Source organism: Microtus ochrogaster, unplaced genomic scaffold (genome assembly GCF_000317375.1).
Source record: "Microtus ochrogaster isolate Prairie Vole_2 unplaced genomic scaffold, MicOch1.0 UNK1, whole genome shotgun sequence".
Classification (NCBI taxonomy): domain Eukaryota; kingdom Metazoa; phylum Chordata; class Mammalia; order Rodentia; family Cricetidae; genus Microtus; species Microtus ochrogaster.
This window is the reverse complement of record NW_004949099.1, coordinates 26,676,513-26,689,868: the sequence shown is the minus strand read 5'-3', so window position 1 is coordinate 26,689,868 and position 13,356 is coordinate 26,676,513. Positions and strand designations below refer to the sequence as shown.

Here is a 13,356-nt window from a genome sequence, read left to right as displayed (position 1 = left end):
TGCTCAGAACTGTGGCTGAACTTAGAGACTCCACCTCAGACCCTGCTGCTCAGAACTGTGGCTGAACTTAGAGACTCCACCTCAGACCCTGCTGCCTTCGGCCATCTGAGCACAGTTGGATCCTTCCGCTCTGTTTTGTCATTTTCAAAGTGAAGCGAATGGAAATCTCCTTCCGATGGCTGGTCAAAGATTAAAAGATGATGTGAAATGCCCACCCAGCACACAGTAAGCAATCAGTACGTGCTAGTGATTAATAGGGTTGTTTTCAGGTCTTTGAGAAGGAGTGAAGTGAGGGAGATTGGAGGTGGGGGGGGATGCTGGGAAGGTTTTATTCAGGGTCCACAGGTTAAACAAATTTTGGGAAGACATCACCTCTAGCTTCTCAAAGAAGCTGGTGTGTTTGTCTCTTCTTTTGTGACCTCTTATTTCTTTTTCTTGCCTTATTAGTTTGGCTAGTACCTCTAGCTTGTACAACATGGAGGGAGGAGGCACCCTTGATGTCTAAAAGCGTGCTTCTAACTCTTACCATTTAAGAAAAAAAAAAAGGAAAACTAGGCCCACTTAAGACCCCCCCCACACCACCTGCTTCCTGCTTCATGTCTGCTCATAAGATTAATATGCACAAGTTAATAATGTTTTTGGGTGCCAATCCTACTCAGTTAGGAAGTGTCATTAAAATGCATAGTGAGAAGAAAAGAGTGATTGCAGATTCATGCTGCTGATGCACAATGAGCCACATCCCAGGAGTTTTGGTATATGGCGCTGTCATTGCCATCCAGACATAAATACCACATAGTTCCCATTGTAATTTCACTTTGCATGGGTTATTTAAAGTGATGGGCTTTCTCCCCTTATTTCAAATATTTTTGTTTTGTTTTTGAGGCAGGGTATCATTGTGTATCCCTCGCTGGCCCAGAGCTCGAAATGTAGAGTGGACTGGCATTGAACATAAATCTATTGCTTCTGCCTCCCAAGTGTTGGGATTGAAGGTATAGGACACCATGCATGGCCATTTCAAATATTTTTATATATTATTTTAAATTTCTAGCTTTATTGTGGTTTGGGCTGGAGATACCGCTCGGCAGTTAGGAGTACTTCCTGTTCTTAGAGAGGATGTGGGTTCAGTTCCCAGCACCCACACAGTGGCTCATGATCATCCATGGTTCCAGTTTCAGGGAATCCAACAACCTCTTCAGACCTCTGAGGGCATCAGGCATGCATGGGGTACACATACATATATACAGCAGGCAAAACACTCAAATGCATCTAGTAAGTAAATCTTTAGAATCATCTATAGTTTAAATCAGGCGGTAGTGGCACAGACATTTGATCCCAGGACTCAGGAGGCAGAGGCAGGTGAATCTCTGTGAGTTTGAGGCCAGCCTGATCTATAAGAGCTAGTTCCAGGACAGGCTCCAAAGCTGCACAGAAACCCTGTCTTGAACCACCCCCGCCCAAAAGAAAAAGAAATTCAGGTGTGGGTGTGTGGGTGAGTGTGGGTATGCATGCCTGTTGGGCATTGGACTTATCAAACACTGATCCTTCCTCTAAGGCGATAGTCAGAAGTCCTAGAGCATGGCTAGGAAAGTGAAAAGGGCAGCGCAGAGCCGAGGGGTAAACAAGCTCTCAGCACAGGGGAACCTGGGGCATAACAGTAGTGTGAGAAAGGAAAGAAGAAGGATGACAGTTTAGCAGATGAGCTGCTTCAACTGGTTGGTGGCTTTCACTTCTGAGTTATAGAAACAGATTCTGCACAGACACTACATATTACACACACATGCACAGGCATGCCTATATTTTTACATACAACCCCCTGCCAACCCCACAAAACCCATATCTTATTTCCCCAAAGTGTATTTCAGATAAGTTAAAATACTAAAGATAAACAGAAAAACTTGATTGGAAGAAAATGTTGGAGATTATGAGATTGTGTGCATTTGTGTGTGTGTGTGTGAGAGAGAGAGAGAGACAGACAGAGAAAAAAAGACAGAGACACAGAGAGAGAGAGGAGATGATTGTGATACATGCACATTAAGTGCCAATGCCTGTGGAGTCCAAAGCAGGGAGTCAAATCCCCTGAATCTGAGTTTACGGGGAGCTGTGGGTTCTGGGAACCAAACTTGGGTCATCTGCAAGCGTCGTATATGCTCTTACCTGCTGAGCCATTTCCCCAACGCTCTAAATTAAAAATAAATTAATATACACTCCAAAAGAAAAATACTAGTAAATTCAATTATAATACTTTAAAAACTGTCCATATAATAACAATCATAAGTTAGTAGACTGATAGACAAAATACATTTGAGACAAGGAGAAGATATTTGGTCTTTACAGAATTAATAAAATCAGCTTTTACAAATACATAAGAAAGGAGCAAACAGCTCAGTAGTAATGTGGGTAAGAGATACAGCTGCGCAGGTTGCAGAAGATGCAGCTGCAGTATTAAAAATAAGAAAGAATGCTCATACTGGTACTCAGAACAACCTGTTGCTGGGTGGGTTAACTAAGCAGTCCCTGGTGGGACCAGTATGTAAAAGTGTCAGGGGTTGTCATAGGAGTGTAAATTGTCTATTATCAATGGCAGCTGCAAATTACCTAGTATCAATGGAGAAAGAATTACAGGCTCTGCAACCAAGCAATTCCATTTTTCAGTATAACCTAAAGATTTTTTAAGCCATCTATACACATACAAATTTTTATAGAGATGTTTTCTATAAATAGTTCAATATTTCGCTCACAATTGTTGTATAGTCTGTGGTTTCAGGGAAATCAAGGTCGGAATCCTACATCACAGTCAAGAACAGAGAGAAGGTGGGGGAATCCATGCTGCTGCTGACTTGCTTCTCCTGGCCTAGCCTCCTTCCTTCTTACACAATCTAGGCCCCTGCTCAGGAAGCATGCTACTACTCACAGTGGCCTGGGGCAGTGAACCATCAGGACAGTGGCACTGTTGAACAATCACAGACATGGCCACCATTTACCTGACCTCTAGACAGTTCCTTGTTAAGCATCCGTCCTGTGGACTGGAGAGAAAGCTCTGAGGTTAAGAGCACTGGTTGCTCTTGCAGAGCACCTGGGTTTGGTTCTTGGAACCTACAAGGTGGCTCACGACCCTCTGTAACTCCAGCTCCTGGGGATCTGCTGCCCATTAAGAGAATGGTTAATTAATAAGCTATAGGCAGTCACATGCTAGAACAGTATAAATCTACATCTGTTACTAACAGTTCAGATAAAACTTGAAAATATGACGTTAAGTGAGAAAAGAAGGGTCAAGCATTATATTTTTTCTGGTATTGCGGTGCAGGCCTATGATCCCAGCTCTTGAGAAGGTTGCACAGGGGGGATTTTGAGTTTGAAGCCAGCATGAGCTAGAGAGAGTCTCAACAATCTCCCTCCAACACAGAGCAGTGCTTAGTAAAATGTACAGCCCAGGTGAAAATTTTAGACTGTTCGTGTTTTTAGGCCCCTGTCTGGAGTAAGGCCAGGTGGCAGTGGACTGTAAGAACACACACCGGCCATAGAACAGTCATTGAGGAATGAGGGGGGAGGAAGGACCCAAGGTCGTCAGCTGTTGCTGTAACATTTCACTTCCTAAAGTAGTTTCAAAGGAAAAAAATGTACCACGTCTTCCTAATTATCAAACTCAAGTAGTGTGTCCTCTGTTCTCTGCATGTTTTAAGTATTGGGGGATTTAAAGTAAGAGTGAAATCAGCAGAGGCAAATCGGGTCAGGAAGGCTCTTGAGAGTCAAGCAGAGAGATCGGATTGTGCTTTCTAGACCCCAGAGACCCACTGGAAGTTCTTGACTGCACCTCATTCATTCAAGGATTCTACGTCACTAGTGAAGTGCTCAAAGTCATGCTAAAGGGTGACTAATTTGACAGTGCATTTTGCGTCTTTGAAGACAGAAATGCTGAGCCAAGGGGTGGGGCAGTTAATGCTGCTCCATGTATTTTCGTATTTTTTAAAATATTTATTTATTTTTATTATGCATACAATATCCTGTCTGTGTGTATGTCTGCAGGCCAGAAGAGGGTACCAGATCTCTTTACAGATGGTTGTGAGCCACCATGTGGTTGCCGGGAATTGAACTCAGGACCTTTGGAAGAGCAGGCAATGCTCTTAACCACTGAGCCATCTCTCCAGCCCCTATTTTCGTATTTTCTTACGTGCATATAGTGGTAGACCGTTCTCAGGGCCAGGATTAAGGGAGATGATACGCAAATGGAAAGGAAGGATAAGTAGATGGTAGCTCAATGAGTGGATATGTAGGTGGTTGGGTGGAAAGAGCGGATGTGTAGGTGAGTAGGTGGATGGGTGAGGGGATTTGTAGGTGAATGGTTGGATGGATGGATGGATGGATGGATGGATGGATGGATGGATGGATGGATGAATGGGTGGTGGATGGGTGAATGGTTGGATGTGTAGATAAGTGGGTGGGTGGCTGGCTGGCTGGATGGATGGGTGAATGCATGAAAGGTGATGAAGAGGTGGTGAAGCACGTGTAGAGGCATTTTTGAAATGCCAATGCAATTCTCGGTCTTCTCCTGTCCACAAACAGTGCAAGCAAACAGAAGATCATGTCGTAAAGTGATGGGAGCTAAAGCAATGTCTTAGGTCAGTGACTTTAGTGCCGATAAGTGATGGGCAGTGTTTTGAATAGAACAAAGAAACCCAAGAGCATCCATAGGCTTGAAGCTAGCCCTGAGAGGGAGAAAACACCAGACTCAGAACTGAGGAGCAAAGGTTTTCATAAGAAATGGAACTTGCCTGCTCCCAGGACAGGAACCTCTCCTACTCTTGGATATTCGTTTCTCATCTGTAAGAGATTCTAGCAGAAAAAAATAAAAGAAAATGGAAAACTGTCGGCCACCATCGGGACAAAGCCAAGAAAGATTACTTCTGGAAAGTTCTGTGTCCACAGAGGTACAGCCAAGCCTTCTACACCCTCTCTACTCACGGGAAGCCAGGGGACTGCCAGGGACTTCTTCACCAGTGACAACTGGTTGGTTCTACATGATGGCACTGGGAACTGGATGTTGACTGACATTTACCATGGTCCAGAGCAGAGTATGTAAATATCGTGTGCTTTCTAGACCAGGGCAGGGGGACATCCATGGGCTAGGATTATTTTTAAATATTTCCAAATAGTTAAAAAGCAAGCAAGCATGCAAACAAACAAACAGAAAAACAAAGAAAAAGGACTGAGGGAAGAGACTGGAATGGCGGGGACCGACACACTTATCATTTCGGTAACATGGGCAGATGATGCCCCTTTGTTGAACCTCTGCATCCTGGTCTTCATAGTGGGGTCTGCCTCAGTGCCTCCCACAAAAGGGCTGATCTAGGCTCACACAGGCATCATCTGAGAAAGGACTTAGTGTGGTCCTCGGCATAACACAGTGTGTGTGTGTGGGGGGGTAGGAACAAGAGCTGGTAATGGCATTATCTACAATGGTAAGTACCATTAGTAGTAATAGCACTGGGCACTGTTATGAATGATGATAGCAGGAATTTAGAGACCCAGAAACTTCTATCCTGACCTGCCAGTCACTCTTTCATAGCTGCATCAATTCTTTTCTCATCCCTGTGAATACCCAAGAAGCCATTCAAGAGAGGGGTTTACTTTAGCTTGCATTTGGAGATGGAACGCAGTCAGCCAGGGTGTGGAAGGCACGGTGGCAGAAGTGTAAGACAGTCACACTGTACTGGATTTAGGAAGCAGAGAGGACGGGAAGTAGGGCTAGTTTATAACACCTGAAGACCCACTCCTAATGACATATTTTCTCCAGCAAGGTTCTACCTCCTCTGGCTTCACAACCTTCCCTACAGCATCACCAGCTGGGAAGGCAGCTCAACTACAGGAGCCCAGGGGGCCTTTGTACATTCAGAGCACAGCTGTAAGGAATGTTGGCTGCCTTGGGCCAGTTATTTCAGCAGCTTGGAAAAAGAAGCTTTCAGGGTCAAAAATGTCCCCAGGAGATACTGAGAAGCACTGCTGAGTTGGAGGGCAGGAGGAAGACAGGAGGAGGAAGTAGGGTAGACTTGAGGCAACGTTTGCTACTTAAACAGGAATGATCCCATCTGGAGCTGCAGCCACAGGAGGAAACACTAGTTGGTTCTGAGACAAAAGGAACCCTATGGGTGGCCAAGAACAGGGAAAAGTCAACTAGTGGAAGGTAGGAGATGCTAGTGTGCTCCCAGCTGCCCAGACTCCTGAAATAACCATACAGAAACTGTATTAATTAAATCACTGCTTGGCCTATTAGCTCTAGCTTCTTATTGGCTAGGTCTTACATCCTAAACTAGCCCATCTCCATTAATCTGTGTATCACCATGTGGCTGTGGCTTACCGGGTAAAGTTCTGTCTCCAGTGTCTGTCTCCAGTGGGAGCTACATGGCATCTCCCTGACTCCACCTTCTTTCTCCCAGAATTCAGTTTAGTGTCGTCCTGTCCCCATCCCCATTCCCCCTCCTCTACCATCCTTCCCCTCTCGTGTCTCCCCTCCCCAGGTCTGTTCTGCCTTGCTATAAGCCAAAGCAGTTTCTTTATTCACTAACCAATTAAAACAACATATATACTGAAGGACTTCCCATACCATTTAAGGTCAGGTGGGAAACAGGCTGAGGAAGGTGTTCTGAGGGGGTGAGGCAAACAGCATACAGAGCCGTATTAGTGACTTAAGCCCCATCTAGAAAGCTGTGTATTGACCTTCCAGGACAAGCAGGATAGGCCCACATCCTCTGGGACATGCCTTTAAGCCTTTGCTTTGGACATAAGAAAGAACACAGTGGTTCTGGGTTCTGGCCAGTGCTCACATGGTCCAGATACCCATGATTTTTAAGTGTGTGATTTGATGGACAAACAAGCCAGAGGATGGAAGACAGCAGAAGGGTGTGTCAGGGCTTCGGAATGAAAGAGAGGAACAAAGGCAAGGAAAGAGAGACTGGCCTAGCTGTAGCAGGCATTGATGGGACAGAGATAACTCAGAGTCGACCAAAGTTATTCCTGACCGAGAGTGGTCTAAAGAACTATTTATGGTCTCCTCGGAGAAATGAGGAGTCTTGTTGTTTCCATCAGCATTTAAGAAGTTTCCATTGTTTGATTGATTGACTGGTGTATGTGTGTGTGCATGTGTTTGTGTGCGTGCGTGCACGTGTGTGTGTTTGTGTGTGTATGTGTGTGTGTGCGTGTGTGTGCATGTGTTTATGTGTGTGTGTGCGTGTGTGTGTGTGCATGTGTTTGTGTGTGTGCGTGCGTGTGTGTGTGTGTGTGCGCGCGCATGTGTGTGTGTGTGTGTGTTTGTTTGTGTGTGTGAGCTCGTGTGAAGATAGAGGACCACTTATCCCACATGTAGGCTACAGGTGACAACTAGGTTGTCAGGCATGGACACAAGTGCCTTTACCTTCTAAGCCCTCTCCCCAATCCCAGTCCAACATTTTAAGACAGTATTAATTTTTATTTACTTTTTAAAGTATTTTTTATTCTTAGAAAAAATTCTACACTTACACAGTGCATATTGCTTCTATCCACCCAACACTATCTTTCTCCAATCATCCTACTATCCTGCCACCATCTCCCTCCCAACTTCATGTCTTCTTTTATAAATTGGTTTTAATAACCTGCTGAGTCCAATTAGAGCTGCCCATATGCCCATGAGCATGTGGCCATGAACTGGAGCATGGACAACCTACTGATGGCCATGTCCTCAAAGGCGTGTGGCTCTCACTCCTTGGCTATCAACTGCCAAGAGAGCTCCTTATATAAGGATGGGTCCAGAGGGACCCTTCTGTCATCCAGAGTAGAATCTTGGCTGGCTTGATATTGTGGATGATCTTATTCTTATACAGGTAACAGCAGCTTCTGTGAGTTGACGTGTACAGAAAGCATGTCATATCCAGAAGTCTGCATGTCACAACTTTCTTCTCCATCCTTTCTGCCAGCCCTTCTGTGAAGTTTCCCTAGCCTTGGATGGTAGGAGGTTGTTATAGATGTCCCATCTATAGGTGAGCACTTGCAGTTACTCATGCTTGGTGCTTTGACCAGTTATGAGTCTCTGCATTAACCCACAGCAAAAGAAGCTCTATGGCCAAAGCAGAGAGCAGAACAGATCTATGCATATAAACACAATTATTCAGAATGCAGCTTGACAGCATGATCATTTAGCAAAATAGCAACAGTAAGTTATTCCGTAGGGTCTGTGATCTCCTCTCATGGGCTTTTAATCAGGTGCATGGTACCAAGCACAAAGTCGCTCCTATGGTGCTGGGCTCACATGCAATCAGAAGACCATTGCTTTACCCCTATAACCATCATACCCATACTGCACCAGTGAGCATGTGTTCCCAGCAGGTCAGTATTGTAGTATGCAGGGTCCTGTGCTGAGTAAGAACACTGATATTGTTACACACACGCACATGCACGCACACGTAACCTACACAGCACGTTCTGTTATTATGTAAAGTAGCCAGCAGGGAGAGTTTCCTGATCAGTCTGAGGTTGATTTCTCTCGGTCTGTCTTCTACAGTGAATGATGTCTTCAGCAGTATGGTCTTACCATGTAGTTATGGCGGACAGCCAAGAGCAATGGCAATAGCCTGTGTAGTTTTGAGGACTTTGAGGCCTTCCCGATGAAAACTTGTAGAGAGGTAGCCCGTGTTTGGCCCTGAAATTTTCATTTAATAACCCATATATTCTAGAAGCAGTGTTGTCCCCCTATGTAGGGTACTTGTGTTCAAACTCCTTTACCAAATGAGTATTAGGACCTGTCATGGATCCTTAGTTTGGGGTAATCCATCCCCTATACTCTTTTATCCTCAATCCCCCTTGCTCCGCTCAGGGTGTTCCTCCTCTCTCCTTACATGACACTTGCATTCTCTTATCTGCACCAACCTCATTCCCTCATCCTCCCATCCCCCTCCACATTTGGCCCTTTCCTCGAATCTCCCAGTGTTCCTGCTTTTCACTTTCATTTTGTCTGTTTTTCTATTCCCTCTCTCTTGAAGCTTGCAGTTCTATCTAGTGGTCTGCTTCTGGTTTCCTGGTTTCCACCAGCAGGTTAACCACACTAAACACGAAGATCCAAGAGAGAATACGTGCTTGTTGTCTTTAGCCTAGGTGAGCCCTACCCCACATAATTAGACAATGCGACTTTTAGATGTGGTCCTAGTCTGCTTTGTGTTGGTATAACTGAAAGATACAGACAGGGTAATCTAAAAAGGGTTAAGGTTTGCTCTGCTCACAGCTCTGAAGGCTGGAAGGCCAGGCTTGGAGGGCCATAACTAATGAAGCCTTCCTGCTAGTGGGGACTTTGCAGAACCCTAAGGCTGTGCAAAGATCACACGGGATCTCTCTTCCTGGGAAAGCCACTAATCCCGTTATGGGGGCCCCATTCTCCTAACTTGGATTAATCTTAACTACTTTCAACATTATTATCATATGCCTTTGAGGGTTAGGTTTCAGCATGGGTTTGGGCAGGGATGAACACTCCAAAGGTAGGAAACATAGAAGATGATATTAGTGTTAGAAATTGCCCATCTTTGACTTAGTTAGAAGGGGATATGGACAGACTCCTTAAGAACCTTTCAATGTATCTCATAAAGTCCTAGGGTGTTTATTAAGGTAGCTTATTTTGGGGTGTGGTGCTGGAGACTGAACCCAGTCCCTCTGCATACTAAGCATTCATTCCATCTCTGAGCTATATCTCAGTTCTATAATAAAGTTGTAAGGGCTTCCCTCAAAAACATAATTAGCCCTGCATTAAAAACCGAATTGAGTCAGACATAGCAAGATTTTCATAGCAGTGCAATTTATTTCACTTGGGAACTGTGTTGTTACAAGAGCAACTTCGCCGTCTCATCTTTCGATGATGTAAAGTAATATTTGCCTGTTTTGATGAAGAAGGGTAAAAATTTTCTCCGACTTTCAATTGCATCCCTGAGAGTATCTGAGGGCATTTAATAGAGTTTCTCGTGTACGCACGTCTTTGTGATCAACATTTCACAGAAAATGCCCCTATGGAAAAAGGTTCTGGCTTTAGCCTGGGCCACAATTCTTTCTGTGATCCAATCTGTGAGCCAAGTTTCCAGGTCGCCCTGTCACAGCCAGCCCACGTCCGGTGGATCAGCCAATCACAGGCCAGTCTCACCCACATCCCTTGTTCTCTTAGGAGGAGAAATGGAAAAGCAAGTGATGCTTATTGATGCTGATGTGTCCCTAGCAGAACAACTGGAGCAAAAGGGACCAGACTTGCCTTGAGGGCGGGGGCATGGCCTTCGAGCAATACCTGAGCAGAGAGATGTAGTGTTCTGTGGGATTGGTCTTCCCATTCACCTGTGTGCCCTCATGTTGTCCAGAGTCCTGAAGAAATAGACCAGACTTTTGAGCCAGACCAACCAAAAGCTGATTCTGAGTTCTGCCATTTTCCAGTTGTGCCATCTTGGGCAAGGTACCCAGCCCTTCTGAACCTCTAGCTCTCCCGACATGTCAAAGAGAATAATCATCACAGGTTTACATCAGATAGCACTTGGGAGGGACTCTGAATAGTATCGAGCAAATGGAAGATGTTCATGAATGCTGTTGCTAAATACTGCTTGTAACAGGGCTTTCCTGCTCAGCTTTGTCTGCTGTGCTTGATGGAGGCTGGTCTCTACTAGATATTCCATTCTGGTGTGAATGCCCAGAGCTAGGGCAAAACTAGAAGAGATAGCACAGGCTCAAGCAAGGGCTTGGGGTACTGTGACTCCACATGGGTTGTGGTGCTGGGGGCCACTGCAGAACCATGGGGCTGGGTTTCAGCAGCCACACTCTTCAGACTTTCCTACTTAGAGTGGCCAACCTTTTGCCGCTGCCATACAGTGTGGTCGCAGACAAAAATCAGGATTGGGAACTACGCAGTTGAGTTACAGGAAAAAAAAAAACAAATTCCCAAAAGAAATCTGATAATATGTTAAGTAAGTTTCCAGCTTTGTGCTGGGTTGGACCCTAGCTACCCTGAGGTGTATGCAGCCCGTGGGCTGTGAGTTGGATGCTCCCAGGAGTGGGATGGCTGAAAGGTTCCTTCACATCCCAGGTGTCCTGACCCCACAGTTGTCATCCTTATGAGCACCTGGAGGTACAAATGGCCACTCCTTTCTGAAATGGCTCCTGGTTTCTGAATCATAAATTGAAACACCTTTGTGGGCCAAGCCGACGAGGTCATGGCCTGGTGAGCAGGCCAGCTGGAAAGGATGAGCCAGCCATAGTTGACACAGGACTTGGAATACTGGGCCATCTAGTCTTCCTAGAGGAGCTGAAAATTGGGGCTTATGAGGGAAATATCTTGATTGTTAAATGCTGGGAAAGTGTTCAGACTTTCTAGAAGCTCCAAAGGGCCAAACAAAATATGCATGCAGGCCAGAGAAGCTGCTGCTTGGAGGCCTTGCCTCAGGAGGTATTTCGCTGAGGAATGGTTGTAGCGGCCCAGGGCATTTGGTAATGTTTAGAAACGTTTGTTGTGGTCACAACTTCAGGCTAAAGGTAGGGAGTTTTCCTACGAAGAGGCAGGCAGACTCCCCATCGTCCTGTTATCCATCCATAGGAATGTGTCCCAGACAAAGAGTTGGTTGTCCTAAGGAAATTTAGCTGGGATTAACTTTTGAGGAGAAAGAGGCTGGGGACACCTGCTTCATGGTGGCTGGCCCTCGTGACTGGCTAGCCTCAGTCTACTGTCGGTGTGTCAGAAAGGCGAGACTGGGATGGTTGAGCCTTCTCTGGCCCAGCCTTGCATGTGAAAGAAGTGCCTTCTACCCAATGTCCTTTGCAGGCATGAACACAATGCAAAAAAGTGTGGGAGTGAGGCCCAATTTGTTGTCACTGGAGTCCCCAAGGTTTGGGTGTGGTGGCCTATTGAAGATCATCTTGGTTTTGGCCTCTTGTCCGTGGTGGAATGTTTGGTTTGGGCTCACTACTCAGTAGTATTTGGAACTGTAATTGGGAATATTTTCCTTCCCTAACCAACTCCAGCTTTAAAAAAAAATTAACAAAAATAAAGATGCTCTGAAGGCTGCCTGCCAAGCATCAACTTTGTGGCTGCTCCGGGGAGGTGCCCAGGAATTGACCAACTGAGACCTAGTAAGTCCCATGTGGTGGCCTACAGTTCTCTTGAGGAAATGCAAGAGCACGTCTCCAGTCCCACCCCATCCCCCACCCCACAGTCCATGCTCTATGCACATGTTCTTCTTCCTGAGGTATGACCCTGAGCATCCTATTCTATGACTCCAAAGCCTTTAGTGGTTCCCAGTTTCTGGCTTCTGAATGAAGTCAGAGCCTTCTCAGCCTCCATGATATGACCCTGGCTTAGGCAGAAAAGGCAGTGTTGGAGCCCTGGGTCTAGAGTGAAGATGTCGTATTCTAGGAACTGGTGATGGAAGATGAGTTTGTGTGCATTAGGATGCTCTAGCTACAGCAGGAGGAGAATGTAACTCAACATGTCTTAAACCAAAGAAGTAGATGGAGACTAGAGTCTGACGCTGAGTTTTGGGACCAGTCAGTGCTCAGAGAGCAATGATGGGAACCAGGTTCCTTTCACTCTGTCTGTCTAAGGCAGTATCCTCTTTCTGTCTTTACATGCCTGCTGGAATCAACTGGGGCTACACGGAGTTCTGCTTGCACTTAGTAGAAGGGTTCAAACATTCTCCTGCAGCTGCAGATCCTGCTTCCCTGTCTAGTTAAGTCAGCCCAGAACCGTATCAGCACAAAGAGCAACCCACCATGTGGAATTAGGATGACGTTCCCTGGGAGAACTGGGCTGGAGGGACACGCGCAGGCCAAGTGTGTGGTTCTATGAGGGAGCAGAAAGAACAGAGATGGGTGATGGGAGGGAACCCCCAATTCTTGCTGCAAAGTATAAAGGGTTGGGCAGTTGGAAAGTAGGACATAGTGATAGATTGAACTGAGGAGAAGGGATGATAAAAAAGTCTACCAGGTAACTCTAAAGTTTTATCTTGACAGCCTTGGAAGGTGTTATCCCCTACTTCAGAATCAAAGGGCTGGGAGTATGTGTCTTACTTTTGGGCAATTTGACCTTAAAGGGACAACCAGACCATTTCCGTGTGCTGACATTTGTTCTTTCATATTCCAGAGCAAAGAGATTGGCCTGCAGATGCATGAGGAGCTGCTGAAGGTGACTAATGAGCTCTACACAGTAAGTTCTGTCCAGGACCATTGCTATCTGTTTGGGTCTCTGGTCTTCATCACCCATAGCCGGAGGGAGGGAGGCAGAATTTGGAGTGATAGCAGGTCACCATGAAGGTATGTTGTGACTCATGATCCAAACTCCTGATTACTTGTGTTTGGAATGGGTCCTGAACATGTTTA

General features: G+C 45.7%; 1 protein-coding gene across 3 annotated transcripts in view; it reads left to right on the top strand.

Annotated features, from left to right (window-relative positions):
* The window catches only part of Srgap3 (SLIT-ROBO Rho GTPase activating protein 3), a 221,035-nt gene that overhangs the window by 135,369 nt on the left and 72,310 nt on the right, over nucleotides 1–13,356 (top strand). For all 3 annotated transcript variants that reach the window (XM_005364988.3, XM_005364989.3, XM_005364990.3), the window contains exon 4: nucleotides 13,121–13,183. In XM_005364988.3, coding sequence (XP_005365045.1) covers nucleotides 13,121–13,183 — 63 coding nt within the window. The remainder of the gene's footprint in view (nucleotides 1–13,120; nucleotides 13,184–13,356) is intronic.